This window comes from Monodon monoceros, unplaced genomic scaffold (assembly GCF_005190385.1).
Source record: "Monodon monoceros isolate NGI ecotype Baffin Bay Population unplaced genomic scaffold, NGI_Narwhal_1 Super_Scaffold_5, whole genome shotgun sequence".
Lineage (NCBI taxonomy): Eukaryota > Metazoa > Chordata > Mammalia > Artiodactyla > Monodontidae > Monodon > Monodon monoceros.
Genome location: NW_021703782.1, coordinates 12,467,132 through 12,487,429, shown reverse-complemented (window position 1 = coordinate 12,487,429; position 20,298 = coordinate 12,467,132). Strand labels below are relative to the sequence as shown.

The 20,298-nt window shown below is 39.0% G+C and overlaps 1 protein-coding gene across 1 annotated transcript in view; it reads left to right on the top strand.

Moving 5' to 3' along the window:
• Positions 1–20,298, top strand: part of CDCA2 (cell division cycle associated 2) — a 49,038-nt gene that overhangs the window by 16,679 nt on the left and 12,061 nt on the right. Inside the window, exons 7-13 of the mRNA XM_029203198.1 lie at positions 1,667–1,754; positions 6,885–7,093; positions 9,137–9,221; positions 9,690–9,931; positions 14,204–14,282; positions 15,220–15,308; positions 16,605–16,742. Coding sequence (XP_029059031.1) covers positions 1,667–1,754; positions 6,885–7,093; positions 9,137–9,221; positions 9,690–9,931; positions 14,204–14,282; positions 15,220–15,308; positions 16,605–16,742 — 930 coding nt within the window. The remainder of the gene's footprint in view (positions 1–1,666; positions 1,755–6,884; positions 7,094–9,136; positions 9,222–9,689; positions 9,932–14,203; positions 14,283–15,219; positions 15,309–16,604; positions 16,743–20,298) is intronic.

Genomic DNA, 20,298 nt, shown 5'->3' with positions numbered 1-20,298 from the left:
TGTGTGTGTGTGTGTGTGTGTGTGTGTGTGTGTGTGTGTGTGTGTGTGAGAGAGAGAGAGAGAGAGAGAGAGAGAGAGAAATTTCCTCCTTGCTAAATTTTTTTTGTGGTTGGTTGGCTTATTGGTTATTAGAGACAGTTTTGATTAACATGCTGCTTTTGATATGAAAAAGGCTTTATGAAAAGATGAAGCCCTCTGGTCTTCTATTATTTGAGGTATTGTTGTAGATACCAGTGGTCCAATGGTGAGAAAGTCACAGTCCTGCCCTTGAACAGCTTTTTGTCTGCTGGGGGAGACAGACATATGAGCACCTAATTTACACAGAACTGGTAAATGAGGCGAAGATGATACTTGGGCTCTACCCCTCAGGTCTGGAGGTCTGGCATTTCTGCCTTGCTGCCTCTCTCTGGTTTAATACCGGCTGGAAAGCATGGTGCCATTTAGCAATTTCTCCCTTGCTCTCCCCACTGCGTTCAAGTAGCTGTAGGGATTTTTTTGTTCCTTATAACTACCTAGAGGCTGTCAACATCATCAAAAGATGATAACCAACGTGAACTAAATAATACTGTTAAGTGACCTCCCTGGCGGTCCAGTGGTTAAGACTCCTCGCTTCCACTGCAGGGCGCTCTTGTTCGATCCCTAGTTGGGGAACTAAGATCCCACGTGCTGCACGGAGCAGCCAAAAAAATGTATATAATAATAATAATAATCATACTGTTGAGGACCCTTGACCTTCACACAAATGTAAACAGGGATCTAGTTCTTGCACGACCCTTAGTTCTGGTTTGATACAGCAGGTTTCTGTTTTTTTAGTGAGAGAAGACACCTAATGCCGGTAGAGTGGAAGCTTTTTTCCTGCACCTTCTCTGTCATGTAGATCCAGTACATGTCCTGTTGACCTTATCTGGACTGGCTTAATAAATGCTTGATGGTCATTAGGGTTGACCATCAGGGCCCTCGTGGGTTTCATGTATATCTCAGAGTCGCTTATAATCTCCACTCCCTCTGCTCTATTCTAGTAGATATGGAATCATCATCTGACAATAATTTTTCTTATCAGAACTTCCATTAATTGTTGGCCATACACCATGATTTACAAGTGGTTTTTACATTCATAGGAGTGTCTTTTTCTATCCTGGCCATTGATGGTTTTCCTTTTCTAGCTATTGATACCTTCTGTTGTTTGATTAGTCATTATGTTTTCCTTTATTTTGAGAATTTCCTCTTTAAAGAAAGCGTTGGCTGGTCCGAATGCAGTGATGTTTACAATTAATTGATCACAGCCAGTTACAGATTTCTTTGTTCCTTCTTCAATCCCATTGCTTCACTTGACTAGCCTTAAAAAAAAAGAGAGAGAGAGAGAGAGAGGGAAAAAAAGAAAGCAGTTAACATAGTTTTCTAGACTTCAAACAATAAGACAGCAAAAATGTGTCCTATAAACGTTTTCTAGAGAACTGAAAATTGTTGGATAGGATGTTTGGAGGTTCCTAATATAGGATTCCTATATACCTCCTTAAGAATTAACTAGATAATGAAGGCGATGGATTGATTGATTTAATATCAGATTTCCAGATAATCTATAATGCTTACTCAAATCTTTATAAAAATATCAGTAATCCTATAAGTAATAAAATTTAATACTTCTTTACTCTTATTTTTCTCCAAGAAATCTCCTGAATCTGGTTTAAATCTACAGTCTGGATGTTTAGTTGGAGAGTATCCTCTACTTTCAGAACTCACAGAGGCTTCAAGTGGTAAGTATTTCATTTTTCCTTAGTACATGTGCCCGTTCACCCATTGAAATGTTTGTTCAATAGACATTTATGCTTGGTTTACCTATGTGCTAACATTTGGGAAAACTAAAACCATTCCTTACATTTTAGGAGCTCATGGTATATTAGAAATGTTTTAGAATTCTTGTTACGTGAGAGATGACATTTTCTTTTTTGAATTACTACCAATGAGAATTAGTGAAATATTTCCAAGCTGATAGAATGTATTATAAAGGATGGGATTATACCAATAGCTCATGCAGCTCAATATCAAAAAAAACAACAACCCTATCAAAAAATGTGTAGAAGACCTAAATAGACAGTTCTCCAAAGAAGACATACAGATGGCCAGTAGGTACATGAAAAGATGTTCAACATCGCTAATTAGTAGAGAAATGCAAATCAAAACTACAATGAGGGCTTCCCTGGTGGCACAGTGGTTGAGAGTCCGCCTGCCGATGCAGGGGACACGGGTTCGTGCCCTGGTCCGGGAAGATCCCACATGCCGCGGAGCGGCTAGGCCCGTGAGCCATGGCCGCTGAGCCTGCGCATCCGGAGTCTGTGCTCCGCAACGGGAGAGGCCACAACAGTGAGAGGCCCGCGTACCGCAAAAAAAAAAAACAAAACTACAATGAGGTATCACCTCACACCAGTCAGAATGGCCATCATCAAAAAGTTTACAAACAATAAATGCTTGAGAGGGTGTGGATAAAAGGGAACCCTCCTACATTGTTGGTGGGAATGTAAATTGGTGCAACTATGGAGAACAGTATGGAGGTTCCTTAAAAAACTAAAAATAGAGCTACCGTGTGATCCAGCAGTTGCACTCCTGGACACTCCTGGACATATATCCGGAAAACACAAAAACTGTAATTTGAAAAGATTCAGGCACCCCAGTGTTCATAGCAGCACTATTTATAATAGCCAAGACATGGAAGCAACCTCAATGTCCATCAACAGATGAATAGATAAAGACATGGTATATGTATACAATGAAATATTACACAACCATAAAAAAGAATGAAATAGGGCTTCCCTGGTGGCGCAGTGGTTGAGAGTCTGCCTGCCGATGCAGGGGACATGGGTTCGTGCCCCGGTCCGGGAAGATCCCACATGCCACGGAGCAGCTGGGCCCGTGAGCCATGGCCGCTGAGCCTGCGCGTCCGGAGCCTGTGCTCCACAACGGGAGAGGCCACAACAGTGAGAGGCCTGCGTACCGCAAAAAAAAAAAAAAAAAAAAAAAAAAAAGAATGAAATAATGCCATTTGCAGCAACATGGATGGACCTAGAGATTATCATAAAGTCAGAAAGAGAAAGACAAATACCATGTAATATCACTTATATGTGGAATCTAAAAAACTGATACAAATGAACTTATTAACAAAAACAAAAGATTCACAGTCATAGAAAACAAATGTATGGTTACCAAAGTGTAAAGGGGTGGGAGGAGGGATAAATTAGGAGCTTGGGACTAACAGATACGCAGTACTATATATAAAATAGATAAACAACAGGGTCCTACTGTATAGCACAGGGAACTATATTCAATAGAAAAAGAAAGAATAGGATCTCTAAACATTTAACAAGTATATTTTGTTAGAGAAAACACTACACATGATTTTTTTGGGTTTTAAGTGTGTGAAAAGGGACCGGCATTCAATATGCTTGTATTGAATGAAAGTCACCATAAGGTATTAGGTTTACTTTCAACATACCTGTGTCTTTATCTTTAAGTAAAACTCTTGTATATGTATAACTGGCCCTTGCTTTTTTGTCAATCCTGAGAATTTCTGCCTTTTAATGGGCATATTTGGTGCATTAACCTTTCAAGTCATTATTGAAATGGTTTTATTTAAATTTGCCATTTAAAAAAAATTTTATCCACACGGCTTGCAGAATCTTTGTTCCCTGACCAGGGATTGAACCCACTCCCTCAGCAGTGAAAGTGTGAAGTCCTAACCACTGGACCACCAGAGAATTCCCTAAATCTGCCATTTCTTTCACGTATTTTCTGTTCTATTTTTTGTTTTCCCTCCTCTCGTCTATTGGGCTTATTTGAAATTTTAGAAATCTATTTATCCATTACCTTCTAAACTATACCTCATTGCATCTTTTGTTTTTTTTGTTTTAATGGTTACTGTAAGGACTGTGGCATATACATCCTTAGATTTTCACAGCCTTCTTAGAGCTAATATTGTACAACTTCAGGTGAAATACAGAAACTTTACAAACTGTACAGATCTACTACCTCTCCTCCCACCCATGTCTTTTATGGTCCTTTTACACTATAGATGTCATCTATACTATATTTATATTCATTTTAAACCCCACAAGATAAGGTTTTTTTGGTTTAAACAACCATGTGTATTGGGAAATATGTGTATATTGGAAATAGCCTCTTATAGTTACCTAGATAGGTACCATTTCTGGTGCTTTTCATTCCTTGCTGAAGATCTAAGTTTCTGTCTGGTATCATTTCCTTTCAACCCGAAAAAGAACTTCCTTCAGCATTTCTTGTGGTGCACATCTGCTCTGACTTCTTAATTTTAATCATGCGATAGATGGATGGATAGATGGGGCAGAGAGCAGGGTTATGAGTTTGTTACCTGGATGAAATAGGAGGCTTTTGCCTTCAGCAATTCTTACCAATTCTCTTGCTTTACTCTCATGGGACTTTGTCTTAGGAGTGACATATTCTTTGACAGTGGTTATAGAATGTATGAAGTATGGTCATTAAAAACTGTCATAATACCTAACACCTCCCTGTACACTCTGTCTTCTTGGGAACATCACAAGGGCCAACGTATCCCATTTTAACACCCCTCTAGGCCCTAAGCAGGAACATTGTATAAGACAGGAAAAGACAAATCTCCCATACATGGTGGGGCCTTGATTAAAGGAGTCTAGTGCTGGTTCCAGTGTTTTATTTTAAGCTGGTTATCTGGTGGCACCCCAGAGGTTATTATATCTCAGACGGTGCACCTTTAGGAAGAGGGAAGAGGTCTTATAAAGTGGGATACTTCAAAAACAAACACACACATAGAAAAAGAGCTCAGATTTCTGGCTACCAGAGGCCGGGGAAGGGGGAAGGGGGAAGGGTGAATTGGAGGAAGGCAGGTAAAAGGTAAAGTCTTCCAGTTATAAAATAAATAAGTACTAGGGATGTCATGTACAACATGATAAATATAATGAACACTGCTGTATGGTATATATGAAAGGTGTTAAGAGAGCAAATCCTGGGCTTCCCTGGTGGCCCAGTGGTTGAGAGTCCGCCTGCCGATGCAGGGGACATGGGTTCGTGCCCCGGTCTGGGAAGATCCCACATGCCGCGGAGCAGCTGGGCCCGTGAGCCGTGGCCACTGAGCCTGCACGTCCAGAGCCTGTGCTCTGCAACGGGAGAGGCCACAGCAGTGAGAGGCCCGCGTACCGCAAAAAAAAAAAGAGAGCAAATCCTAGGAGTTCTTATCACAAGGGAAAATTTTTTTCTATTTCGTGTTGTATCTGTATGAGGTGGTGGATGTTCACTAGATTGACTGTGGTCATCACTTCGTGGTGCGTGTAAGTCAGATCATTATGCTGCACACCTTGTATCAATAAAACTGGAGGGAAGAAAAATAACCCCTCTAAATACTGACGGCTATAAAAAAAAACCTGTTACCCTTCAAACAGAAACAACAACAAAAGAATAAATAAAATGCAAGTCACACTATGTCAGTCCCCTCAGAATCTCTCACTGGCCTTCCAGCATACTTAGGATAGAATCCAGTCCATCCACTTCCTACTAGGCCGCACCTGACCTGGTCCTTAGCCTTGACTCTGAGCTTGTGGCTTAGCTGTCTTCTTGCTGGCTCTGTTCCAGTCACTCTGGCCTTGCCCCACCTCTTATACGCCAGGGGCACTCCTGTCACTGGTCTTTGCACTTGGCTTTGAGCGTATGTATAATCTTCCCTAGACACACGTGCGGCTCGCTTCCTCACTGTGTTCAGGTGCCTGCTCAGCAGGCTGTCCTTGAACTCACCTCCACCCCTCCCATACCCTAACCCTATCTCTGCATTATTCTCCTTAATGGCATGGGTTACTGCTTGTTATTATATATACATTTCTTTAATTTTTATATTAAGATGCCTGTAGATTCACATGCAGGTGTAAGAATGAATCCATAGGAAGAAAGCCTGTCCACCCTTCCCCCAGTTTCCCCAGTGGTAACATCTTGCATAACTGTAATACAGTGCACGAGCAGGAAATCAACACTGATACAATCCACTGACCTTTTTGGTCAGATTTCACCAGTGTTGCATGCACACGTTTGTGTGTATATTTGGTTCCATGATTTTATCACAGGTGTAGACTCACATAACCACACTATAGTCAAGATATATCGCAGTCCCATCACACGGTCCCTCATGCTACCCTTTTATACAGGCACAGCTACCTCCTTCCCTCTGTGCCCCCCAGTTACTATATTTTATGTTGTCTATTTGTCCTCTGAGGCCATGGGGGCTTTATCTGTGGTGTTTATATCTCTTGCAAAGTGCCTGTCACACCTTAAGCGCCCAGTATATATTTGTTAAATGTCAGTCATCAGGCAGTGCTCTCTTGTGAGAATTTGCAGGGGGGGAGCCTTGCCTTGCTTGGGGGCACATACAACATGCTCATTTTTTTATTTGATAGTCGTTCTCCTCAGCATTCTGTCCTTTCCCTCCCAGTACCCTTGCATGCTGAAAATGCCTCTGACTCCACCAATAAAATCAGTCATGATTCATTGTCTGGCTCAAGTTAGTTTCATGGTGCAGACCGTAGGTGTCGTGAGTGGAAGCAGATTAACAGTTAATAGTTGAGCCGTGGGGGCCTTCTTAGATTTCCGTGGAGCCAAGACACCTTACTCACTGTTGCCCTCAGTGGTCAGATTTGAAATAAAAGCTGTGGCCAGTGCCGCTTCTCTTTGTTTTATGTCTCCAAGTGAAATCCCAGATGCTACTCCTGAAGCAGGATATCTTAGGGTTGAATTTCTGAAAACGTTGTTATTCCTTTTGTAAATACTTACTACTTATGTTGTAGAACAGACTGACTCACATGTCTGCCACCTCTCTTGTTTACACCTCTGTGTTGAAGGAATCCAGGTCGCTGACTCTGTAGAGGGCAAAAGATCCAGCGATGCGGTTTCAGTTGACAAATTTACAGAAGTGAGTACAGACGTGGCTCCTGAAGCCAGGTCACTGGTTACTCCACTGTGCCAGAGGGACATTCCATCCTCTGAGACCTTTGTACTTCGTTCTGTGCTGAAGAAACCTTCTGCAAAGCTGTGTCTAGACAGCCTGCAGGTCAGTGTAGAGCTACATTTCCTAAAGCAAGTTGAATAAAAATTCATTTTGGTTCAAAGAAATACCTCTGAAATGTTATGTAATACTGGCCTAACAGGAAATGTCTTTTTTTTTTTTTTTAACTCAGTTTGGAATATAGTATGTTGAATTTAATATAGGTAGACCATATTTTATAAGAGTTTCGTAAGTTATTAATGTGTGAGTTTGTTAATTATTTCCACCAAAAATATCTGCTTTTCAAGATACCTCTTACAGGCGAGCATCTTTAAGTTGAGCTAGTATGAGAAGAGAGTAGGTTGATGAGAACTAGCTGGCATTTATTGAGTAATTCCAGTGAAGGTTCTGGAATATATGATGTACGTGCAGCAGCAGTATCCAAGAAAGGTATTAGCCCCATTTTACATAAACTCGGGCTTGAAGTTGTTAAATGAACCCAGACGAATCTGATGTTAAACATCCATGACGGGCTGTAAACACTCTGAGAGGTTGAGAGGACGGCTCTGGGGTCACAGTGCCTGGTTTCATTCGCTGACGCTGAAGTTTAAGAACTAGGTAGATTAGTTAAACTTTTTGTATCCTGGTTTCCTTATCTATAAAAGGACAATATTAGTAACTTCCTTACAGGGTAATTTGAGCATAAAGTAGGATAATAATGTGCAGTTAGCACCAGTGCCTGGCAAATGAGAATTACACATTTTGTTGTTGTTCTTGACCATACAGCTATACCTATAAATCTGTCTTTAAAGCCAAAGTGAACTAGACTACCTTCTGTCTACATGGATATATGGTCAGTTGTTATTTTTAAATGTTTTAACAATTTTTCTGGTTAAAGAGCTTGATTTGGGTTTCTATACAGCACTGCTCATTTTTATCTTTTATTTGTTTTATCTTCTCCTCAAAGAAGATACTTAGCTTAGCATCTTAATGATCTGTGTAACTCTTATCAATTAACAGTGTTAATGTAGCAGAAACATCAAGTCCTGCCACTAAAATCATATGAAGACTTTCACAACTAATGGTCTTCTTGCTAAGCTGCCCAAAGCTTGCAAGTGTATTCTGTTTGAGTTGTTGGATAACTTTCATGGTAATAATGAAAAGTAAATCTAAACGTTAACATGAACTTTGTCGTATAAGTTCACTTATTTCACAAATACTGATGTGAGCATTTTCCTGGTTGGGAAAATGAAGCTGAGTCTCAGGAGATGCTTGATGAAGGAGGTTTGTTTAGGGCAGGACTGTTTCTTAGAGAAGGGGCTGCTGTTGGGATGGGTGTGCTGGAGAAAATGACCAGCTCTAGAGGACAAGGGCTGGTCAGGGCTTAGGATGAGACGGGACAAACAGATGGTGATTTGGAGGTGCCTCTCAGCCACCCACAGCCCTGGCTTTCGCCCACTTTGCTCCAGTGGCCCTGTGTTTGGGCTTGCCCCTCCTGTTCTTCAGGATTCACATTGTCCTTTCCTCACCAACTTGCTTACTCTATAATCTTCTTCTGGAGAAGCACAGAAGGACAAATGCTACTTTCTTTGCTTTTTCTGACTCAGGAATATAGTATCGTAGACTGGAGATTTATACACTTATAAAAGGTGTGGTTCCTATGTCTAAAAGACAAAACACCCTATTATGCCATGTACATATTTGTTTTCTTCTTGTTGTAGTGGAATTCTTATACTTTAGACCATTTATATAGTCTATCTCGTTTGACACCATCCAGAGTACACTGTAATTCTGGCCATTCACATTTTCCTTCAAGTCACTTGCCAGGTCAAGAATGAGGGAATGAATTTAGCCCACATTGTGGATTTCTGTTCTTTAATTTTGGCCTAAAACTATTTACTAAAGTATTATGATAGCTAAGGAACCCAGTTTTTCGTTGTGGCTAATATCATGACATTTTAAGTCAGATCAACTATGAAAGTAAAGGTAATCTGCAGTACTATGTAATATCTACCCTTGGCAGGAAAAAAATTCGAAGTTGTCGTTCTTAATGTCTGTGTGTATGTATTTATATATGTAAAATTATTCATCAGTGTTTATTTTATTTAGGAACACCATGACAACCTTTGTGATGGTGGGACTCATCCAAGCTTAATCTTAAATCTTGCAAACTGTTGCAAAGAACGAAAAGCAGGTAAGAAATTCAGATTTATTTTGAAGCCTGAAGATATCATTTGCTTGTTATGAAAAAAACCTGAGGTAGTATGTAGTATTTTCAATGATCTACTAATGCCTGATGCTTCTGAAGTTACATGGGAATGAAGAAGAGTTGGGAGGGATGGACCCTCTGTTGAAGTTTCAGAATTGGTTCCGCCCATGTCATCTATCCCTTTTTGCTTAATGTGAAACTTGTAAGGAAATTGATGTTCAATTTTGTAATCTTTTAAGACAGGCATGCAGAATTTACTTTAAAATCCATGACCATATTTTAATTAGAAATATTGCTTATCTTTTCCACTTTAAACTTTTTTTCTGTACAAACTATGTTTTGTGTTATACAAATAGCCAGATGCAATCATGTGAAGAGATTCTAGGATATGTCTTTTAGATAAGAAATGTAGTTTAGTTTTTAAATATATTCCCATTTATTATCTAATCGAAGGTCAAGAAAATTGTACAGTACCAGACTCTCTAAATGTGAGGAAGAGGAAGAGAGTTACTTTCGGAGAGGACCTAAGCCCTGAAGTGTTTGATGAATCTTTGCCAGCAAACACTCCGTTGCGTAAAGGAGAAACACCGGTTCGTAAAAAGGATTTAAGTACCCTCAGTCCCCTGCTACTTGAACAGTCCCCAGCTCCTGAGGGGTTACTTCAACCAAATTTTGATGACAAGGGAGAGAATCTTGTAAGTGTGAAAAGTGTGGAACAATCTTGTTTACATTTTCATCAGACCTCACCTATTTTGCATGAGCAATAATTGTGCTTTGATATCATGAGATGGACTGAACAATGTGTCATGGTACAAATTAATGCATTTTCTAGCTAGGTGATTACCAGTTTTCTCCTATTAAAAACAATACTTCCATGACTCCTTGTACATAGCGTATTTTCTGAAACCTAACTGCTATTGATTGTAAGATGTGCCATTGTTTTACCTATCACTAAGAAAAAATGCTGAAAGTTAAACTGTGATACACACCATGTACTCAGATTTCAGAGGTGTTAAAATGTTGAAAGAGCAGCAATCTTAGAATTGATACATTATAAATATAAATTGTTCTTCCTCCTAAGATGAATTTCTGCAGGTGGGATTACTGGATTAAGGAACATGAACATTTATTGAACTTTTTGATACATACTGCTAAATTATTCAGAAAGTATGTACTAATTTGAACTCACAGCACTATAAATGATTTAATTTATTATACCTTTGTAAACCCTGGGTTTTAATGGTACTTTTTTTTAAATAGCTTAATAGGAGGAAAAGATGACTGAAAAATATTGTTTGTTAGTGAGGTTTGAGCATTTTCACATGTTTATAGGCTATTTGAATTTCTTGAGAACTGCCTATTAGTTTTACTTACCCATTTTTATATTGGAGCCATCATTCAATCTCTCTCTTGCTGTTATACTTTGAAATAAGAATATTCTGCTTTTGGCCAAGATGGAATAAGAGGGACCTAATTTACATTGCCATGAGAAACAACTAAAAAGCCAGAGAAAAAGATATGAAACAGTGGTTCACCGGCATTGACTGTCTGGAAGTACAGACAGTAATCTCTGAGGGGGGTAACAAATGAGGTAAGCCTTACGAGAGCCCCAACTTACTGCCTGGGCTGAATTTCCAGGCTGCAGCACAGGGAGGGATACCTTGGTGGAGCCTGGCAGTCTCCATGAGTTGAGAAGATGGATTTGGGGTCTGGAAAAGTGAAGGAGGCTGGAGTTCACAGGGGTAAAATACCAGAGAGAAGAGACCTGCAGAGAGAGAGAACTCTGGAGATCTGCAAAGGGTCTCGTCAAGTCTCTAGCTGAGTGCTGGTCAACACATCCTTGTGAGTAAACTGCCCCAGGCCAGGGAGGAACTGCCCAAATGGAGCAGAGGGAAATGCCTAGAGCTCACACAGGGCAGGAATTGTATTCCCACCAACTCATGTAGAAAAACCTTGTAATTCAGAGGGTGTCAGGTACTCGGAAGAATATTGCTTCATTAGTGGAGCAGAATTAAACTAAAAGCCTGGCAAAGCCTAAAAGCAAGCCTTGAAAGGATCTAACTTATACCCATGTAACTGCGTTGCATAATGAACCTCAAGAATGTCAAAACTGCTTTTGGCAGCTGTGAAGGTGGGGAGATCCCAGGGAGGCCAAGGCATCAGATCTCATTGTCCTCCCAGCCCTTCAACCCTCCCCTGAAGGCCCTCAATAAAATGGTTTTATCCTTCCCACCAAACCAAAACAAAACAATCTAGCAACAAATAATGTTAAACGCAAAATGTCTGGCATTCAATTAAAAATTAATACTTGTGTAGGAAAAGATGCCCCATAATGAAGAGAAAAATCAGTCAATAGAAATAGACCCAGAAATGGCACATATGATAGAATTTCTAGAGAGACATTGGAAGAGTTATTTTAACTATATTTCATATATGTTCAAGAATGTGAGAAAGGATTGAGCTTCTTAAGAACATGGAAGATAAAGAAAAGACCCAAATCAAACTCTGTACATTATAATCTCCAGGAATAAAAATATGTTGGATGAGATTAATAGCGTATTAGAGACTGCAAGAGAAAAGATTAGTGAATTCGAAGATGTAGCAATAGAAATTATTCTCAATGACACACAGGAAAAAGACTGAACAAGAATGAGCAGACAATTCGTGATCTGGGACAACTTCAGGTGGTATAAAGTGCTTGTAATTAGGGTTCCCAAAGGAGAGGAGAGATTGGAAGGAACAGGAAAAAAATATTTGCAAAATAATGGCTGAAAAATGTCCAAATTTGATAGAATTATTAACCCACTGATCCTAAAGTTCAACATATTCCCAGCACAAGAAACATAAAGAAAAATACACAAAGCTTAAAATCAACAATGAATGGCCTAAAAGGAGCCAGCAGAGAGAAAAAGACATGTGACATAAGAAGAACAAATATGAGAGAGGCAGCAGATTTCTGGTTGGAAACTATGTGAGTGAGCCAGAAGGCAGTGCAGCAACATCTTTTAAAGATGTATTTAACTACTTGGAGCAAAAAACCAAAAATAACCTGTCAAACTAGAATTCTCTATCTAGTGAGACCATCTTTCAAAAGAAAAGGTGGAAATAAAGGCTTTTTCAGACATAACGAAAGTTGAAATAATTCATTACCATAACAGGTTAGCATTAGAAGAAGTGTTGAAAAGGAAGCCCTTTAGTCAAAAGGAAAATAGTTCTGCAGGAAAATCTGCGTCTACATAGAGGAATGAAGAGCACTGAAAATGCTAAGTATGTGGGCAAATGTAACAGACTTCTTTTTAATTAGTCTCCATAAAGGATAATTATTCAAAGCAAGAGTAACAACAATATTTTGTTTGGTTTATAACCTAGGTAAGTAAGATATACAACCAAATTAACATGGCATAAAGGTTGGGAGGGGTTCTTAGGCTATAAACAAAGTGGAGTAAGTTAAAAGATGTGTGCTGTAAATCCTAAGCCACTATAAAGTAACAAAAGATGCGTGGGATGCAGGTAAAGCAGTGCTTAGAGGAAAATTTCTAAAAATTAAAGCCTGTATTTGAAAATAATAGAGGTCTCCAATTAATGATCTCAGCTTCCACTTTAAGAAACTAGAAAAAGAAAAGCAAATTGAAACCAAACTAAGAAGAGGAAAGGAAGTAATAAAGATAAGTGTAGAAATCAATGAAATAGAAAACAGAAAAACAATAGAGACAAATCATTGAAATCAGAAGGTTTTGCTGCAGAAAATAATAGTAAACTTCTAATCAGACTGTTCAGGACAAAAGGAGAGGATACTCATTAGCAATATAAGGAATAAGGGAGGTGACATAATTACATATCTTAATAATACTAAAAGGATCATAAAAGAGTATTATGAACAACTTTATTTTATGCCAATAAATTCAACAACTTAAGCTACGTTCCTTGAAAGACACAAGCTATCAATCTCACTCAAGAAGAAATAGGTGGTCTCGTTAGCTCTATATCAACTAAGGAAATTTAAATTGTAGTTTAAACCTTCTCACAAAGAAAACTGCATGTGCAGATGATTTTACTAATGAATTCTACCAAACATTTAAGGAAGATACAATACTAATTCTGCCTACATTCTTCCAAACAAATTGAGTTGGGAATGCTTCCCGATTCATCAATGTCAGCAGTAGCCTGATACCATAATCAGACATTATGAGAGAAGAAAACTACAGTCCAGTATCCTCACAAACATACTAACATACTAACGAAAAAGAGAATAAACACATTATGACCAAGTGAGATTTTACCCCCAAAATGCAAGGTTGGTTTATTTGAAAGCCAATCTGCAGAGTTCACCATATTGACAGAGTAAAACAGAAAAACTCTATGGTCATCTCAGCAGATGGAGAAAAAGCATTTGACAAAATCCAGCATTCATTTCAGATTAAAAACTCTCAGCAAATTGGTGAGAAAAAATAATTTTTTCAACCTGACAGATCTTATCTATGAAAAATTAACAGCTACCATTATACTGGCTGTGGGAAAGAAAAGATTTGACATCTGCATTTATATTTACCCTTAAGGTCTCCTGATTAATACTGTAATGTTTGGTTGTGTTTATTAATGAATTTTCTTACTTTACTGGGGTTAGGTATGGGATTTTAAATAAACCAAAAAGTAACTTATTAGTGGATCATCATGACTACTTTCACTTTTTAAAAATTATTATTATATTTTTAATTGTTATTTTGGTGGGTTGTAGTTAGTAAGCATGGTTTCCTTAAATATGATTGGTAAATATTATAAAACATTTATTTTTATATCCAGTATCTCGTTTTTGCTCTGACTTTTTTTGGTTAATCTTTTATTTCCCATCTTTATGCTTATTACAGTTCCCCCTACAAAAATAAATACGTATTATTTTCTTACGGGCACATTATTTCTATGTCCACTGGATTTAAAGATATCTAATTTCTACTTTTTTCTTTGTTTAGGAAAACATAGAACCTCTTCAGGTATCATTTGCAGGTCTCAGTCCTCTTAGTAAGTCTTCAATCTCTGAGACTCTTTCAGGTAGTAACTTTGGCTTATCTAAAAATCATAAATGTCATTTTAAACATGTGTATATATGAAAATCACCTTATTTTAAAATTTTTATTTTTATTATGATCGTACTTGATTTTTCAAAAACTCAAATCGTGTAGAAAAGCTTACAAGAAGTCTCTTACCCGTCCCCTTCCATTCCAAGTCCATACTTTATAATCACCCACATTTAACTTCCTCTGATGGGTAGCCGCATTTTTCAAGTCACTGCAAGTAGTGGAGTTGCCCTCTCAACCCTTAAGGATTGACAGTAGGCTCCTTTTCAGGTTGCACAATTGAAATGATATGGATCCTAAGGGTCATTTTTGATTACACAAAATTGTTCATCAACATCAACATGGCATTTTGTGCATATGTACTTTCTGAGGTCTCTAGTTTTTTTTTATGATCATGACAAGGCAACAAAGATCTCTCTGTGCTTTCCTGACAAACCAGGACTTGGCCAGCAAATGTCACAGGCAAAACACTTGCAGTGGAACCATTATTCACGTCTCTCCCCTGGTCGACATCCTTTAATGGATCACCAACACATCTTGTTGGCTCTAGGACACAAACCAAGCTCATTAGCACAGAATCCAAGACATGGAGTGTTAAGTTAGAGCTAAATTGGAAGTATAGCCTGTCATCTTCCAAAGCTTATGCTCTTTGACAGGTTATACTACCTTTTATTTATACCGTTCAAAGTGACCAAATTAAAATTTTTTGAACTTTGTGAAATTAAAGTATTTTCATGTTTTTAAAAATGTTTTTGAAATCTCAAAATTTATTTCTCCTGGTAATATGTTCAGATATGGTAGGATACTAAAAGCAAAATTGGTATCCAAAAGAGCATCCAGTGTGTCCAGTAGATGATGGATCTTACAGCTTTTTGTTAGCTACCCTAATTTTGCTGTGTCTTGCTCATCAGGCACTGATACCTTTGCCTCTTCAAATAACCACGAGAAAATAGCCTCCTGTAAAGTTGGTAGAGCAACGCGGACCTCTAACAGAAGAAGTGTAAGTGTTTGTATTTGGCACAATGTATCTGTTTTTAAATCTTGCACTAGATTTTTCTCTGTTTTCATGATCAAATGATTTATCAGTTAAATCTTGGTTTAATCAATGTGTTGAGAACTAATACCATATCCTACCTATCATGTAAGCCAGGATAATGCTGTTTTCCTGATTTGATTTTAATTAATTCTGTTAGAAGAAAAATACAATAAACGAGGTGCTTCACGTGGAAGGTAGTCTGTTTAGAAAGTTTATTTGGGATCTGTGTGGTTTTATGAGTTATATCGAAGTGCAAAGTGGAGAAGAGTCGCATGTTTTTTTTTTTAATTTTTAAATTTAATTTTACTTTTTTTATACAGCAGGTTCTTATTAGTTATCTATTTTATACATATTAGTGTATATATGTCAATACCAATCTCCCAATTCATCCCAACCCCCTCCACCACCACCCACCGGCTTTCCCCCCCTTGGTGTCCATACATTTGTTCTCCAGAGTCACATGTATTAACCGTCAGAAAGTGCCATAAATATAACTTTTTCAAAAACTACCTTCAGTTGTTTTCAGTGTGAGCATAACTCCCATCGAATGCATGTCTTTTGCGATTTTATTAAATTAGATGAACTTGGATTTTTATCTATAGCATCACAGTGCATAAACATATAGCATACTGATATTTTTTTCACTGATACTCTTGATGGTAAACCCAGAAGTCAAACTTAGATAATCTGACGGTTCATGATTTTTCCCCCTATAACCCATCAGTAGTTAGGTGCTACATTGTAGATGTTCAATAAATATTTGATGAATGAATAATACAGTGATTCTTTTTTATTTTTTATTTTCAAAAATTTTATTGAACTATAGTTGATTTACAATGTGCAGCAAAGTGATTCAGTTATACATATGTATATTTTTTTCATATTCTTTTCCATTATGGTTGATCTCAGGATATTGAATATAGTTGCCTGTGCTATACAGTAGGACCTTGTTGTTTATCCATCCTATATATAATAGTTTGCACCTAAAACAACGATTCTTAAGTTGTTTTTTTCTCTTCCATAAAATAGTAGGACAGAGTGCATATGCTTCTGGGTCAAAGTTTGATCAGAAATCAGTAATTACTATTTCCCTCTTTTGAATGTGACTTGGTTAACATACTTCTAATGGAATTTGTGAATTAAGCGGAAATGGGATGTAAAATGGTAGAATCCGCAGGGAAGGGAAAAGAAATATGAGAGACACTCATGAAAATGTAACTGACTGTTTTATGGTAGCCCTGCTTTTAATTTTCTTTATAGCAGTTGATCAGTTTTTCAGAAGAGAGTGTTTGCAACTTATTTAATACAGAAGCTCAGCCTTATAAAGAAAAGAAAATTAATAGGAGGAAGTCTCAAGAAAGCAATCGCGCAGACAGAGCACTTCCTAGAAAGAATCAGGTGAGTGTGTGTTTAAAGATGTAATAAAGAGTAGAAGTGGTGCATTTCTTTGTTGCATGGTTAGGAAAACCCAGAAACAAAATTTTTCCTAGTTGGCCTTGGACCAAGAGTATTGAAATCATCTTATCATAGAATCGAAAGGGCCATAAGAGATTATATACTCAATTATGAATTACCCGAGGGCCCTTTTTGCATTTTCTTCATTGGGTTACATACACCCAGCACAGGGAATCATGGGCACTCAAATGTGGAATTGATTCTTATCTTCGAATCTGATCTAATCTAACCTCACCCTCTTTGGGGAATCCTCTGATTTCTTAGGGATGCATGTGCCATCTGCCTCTTGTTTGGCTTTGCTACTGCCAGTGGCTGGTTGGATGTTCTCCCCGTATTGCAGGAAGAATTTAGAAACTAGCTCTGTCTTCCTCCACACTCAGAGGCCTGTGCCGGCTCATGACGTCACCGCCTCTTTGTGGATAGCAGATCTAGCACCTTGACCCAGGTCCTGGTGTTGCCCTCCGCTTCACTGAGCTGGACCATCCCCTGCCATACCCGACAGCTTATTGGTATCCAAGACCTTCCCAGTTTTAATAATACACATTTATATGTCTCCCCACTCTCGGACCCCAGCCTCCTATCCATCCAGTGTTCTCATGCCATCTTACTCGTGCCTCTTCTAGTATTAACTCTTCAGCTTTCAGAGATCCTTTAACTTCCTGTGTTTCCTTATCCATCCTAAGCTGTCTTCAGCTGTTTTCAACACTCTTGTCCATTATCTTGGGTCTTCATCCCTTTCATTCTGCTCCCACCCTGGATTAATGCACCATTATCCCCTTTCCCATCCCACACTGTTGCTGGAGAGACCCACAGAGGCTGCCACAGAGTCACTGTTTCAGATACTATTAGAAGTCAGGCCTCTTTTGCCACCAGTTTGCCACTTCACTTTCATTATTTTTCCAAGGCATTTAATAACCTAGTGACTAAAATCCAGTGCATCCTTAGAGGTCTTGTTCACAGCATTTGACATAACTGAGAATTGTCCTTTGTGGTCTCTGTTAAAGATTTGTTTTCTTCTGCCCATTCCTAAATGTTTATGTTACCCAGAGTTCTACTCTTTGTCTTTCGAAATGGCTTTATTTTCTGGGTGGTTTCATATGCAGCACGGTTGACAACTCCCAAATCTTTCCCATCTGTTAACATAGGTTCAACTACCTACTAGGCATCTTTTCTTAGACCACCCTGCAAACATCTCAAAACTCAGCATTTCCAAAACCAAACTTACCCATTTCACCCCAGCACACATCCGCCCAAAACAGCAAATTTCCCTCCTGATTCATGAACCAAAAAGTGTTGCCTCACTTGGTTTAAACACTGCATAAACATCCCCAAGTCGGCAGAGCCGGAAGAAACCGGATGTTGTCCCGGTTCAGTTTCTTCTTTAGGTCACATACTCCTCTGAAAGATCCTCTTGCTGAAAAAAAATACACATCAGTTGAAAATATGCATACGTCTTAGATCATGGCATTAGAGACTGGGTTCCTTCCTGCTCTCTACAAAACACTGTTACGAAGAAGGTCCACCTACTTCTTCACATGAAACTAATAGCCAGAAAGTTCAAGAAGGGTTGACCATTAAGTTTTGCCCCAACCCCTCCCAGGACCCCACTGAGCCAAAATAATTGATGTAATAGAAGGAATAGGCTTAGAATAGCGATGAGAAGAGGAAGGGGGTGAGGAGGGGTATTCAGCAACCGACAACAGCCCTCAGTGAATTTCTGGAAGACAAGCAGATGGGAGCGGGTTGACAGATAAAAGAGGGGGAAGGGTTTACAGCCCAGAATGTGCTGGGAGGGAGGGAGAGCCAGCCTGCTTATGGGAATCCCGAGGAACTCTGGGCCCAGCATTGGCAGGTCCAGTGGTGCTGAGAGTGCGAAGTGGTAGTGGAAACGGATTAATTGAAGTCCTGTATGTGAAACAATTTGCGCCGGTTTGCCCCGCACTCCCTGTCCCATCCTGAAGCTCAGAACAGGGGTTGTCACCTGCATGTTCTCATTCTGGCATTTGGAAGGTCCCACAGTCTGGACAGCCAGCTCGTTTCCCTAAAGCAAAGCCTGCGGTTGACCCTCTCCATCTGCCCTGCCCTGCGTTGCACAGAGTTCCTGGTAGAATTCCCATGCAAGAAAGAGGCTGAGCTGGAAAGCAGAGGAAACCCATTACCAGTTTAGCCAGTATCTTCTTAAGTAAGAGTCAGATAACTGAGTAGAACCAAGAGCATCAAAGACCAATGTTAGTAAGATTGAAAAACTGACCGCCAGAGAGAAAGGTTATTCAGAAAATGGAAAGAAACTTCATGAAAGTAAATATTCTGATATACTCAGTTTTCAGAAAATATTATCTGCAGAAAACTAAGAAGTGGGGGATGCTATGAAAAAAGAGCAGAGAAAAAAAGGTTTGTAAAAATATATAAAACTCGGTAGTTGGACTAGAGAAGAAAGTTAAGGAAAGTTAAGGGAGGACAAGAGAACGACAGACTAGTAAGAACAGACATGGAAGACCAATCTAGGAGACTTCGTTGGAGTCTCAGAATGAGAAAATGCAATGGAAGGAAGTTATCAGAAAAAAAGGGAGGGTTTCCCAGAGCTGAAGAAAAGAGTCTTCAAGTTAAAAGGTCCTACTGAATTCCTAGGACCAAGAGAAAAGACCACAACTTCGACATGTCAGTGTGAAACTGAACAATAAGGATAATGAGAACAGTGGACTTTTCCTACCAGGAAACAAGGATCGGAGTGGTATCAAGTTTGACAGCAGTCTGAATACTGAAAGAGAATTCGACAGGACATTTAAAGCTTTGAAGGAAACTTAATTTAAGCCCAATATTCTGTATCCAGCCAAATTCAATTACTGTGAAAGACACTCAAGAGATGTGTTTTTTGGTTTTTTAATATTACTGGAGGGAGATACACTCTAGCAAAATGAGGAAGTAAGCTTGAGAATCCAGGACACAGTGGGTCTAATAGCACAGGAGAGGAGTGCCCTAGAAATCTCTGATTATAGCTGTTCAGTCAGCCTAGAAGAGCAATCAGGCCAAATTTGAGCAAGAGAAGGGTGCTCCAGGGAGGAGGTCTCTGGAGGGAAAAACAAAAAGACCTATGATTGAGCAAATGGAAGATGTGCCATATGAGAAGAAAAAGAGGTGCTTCCCTGGTGGTCCAGTGGCTAAGACTCCATGCTCCCAGTGCAGGGGGCCCGGGTTCGATCCCTGCTCAGGGAACTAGATCCCACGTGCTGCAACTAAGAGTTTGAATGCCGCAACTAAAGATCCTGCATGCGGCAATGAAGATCCCACGTGCTGCAGCTAAGACCCGACACAGCCAAATTAATTAATTAATTAATTAAAAAAAAAAAAAAACAGGAGAAAAAGAAAGGTCATTCTATACCATTCCAAAGAAAAGTCTGAATGCAAGAGTTTTGGAGCGAATATGAAGCAAACTTTAGTAAGTGTGATTTCAAGCAACAATGGGGTGTAAGGAAAAGGATATTTTGTAGTATTAAGAATC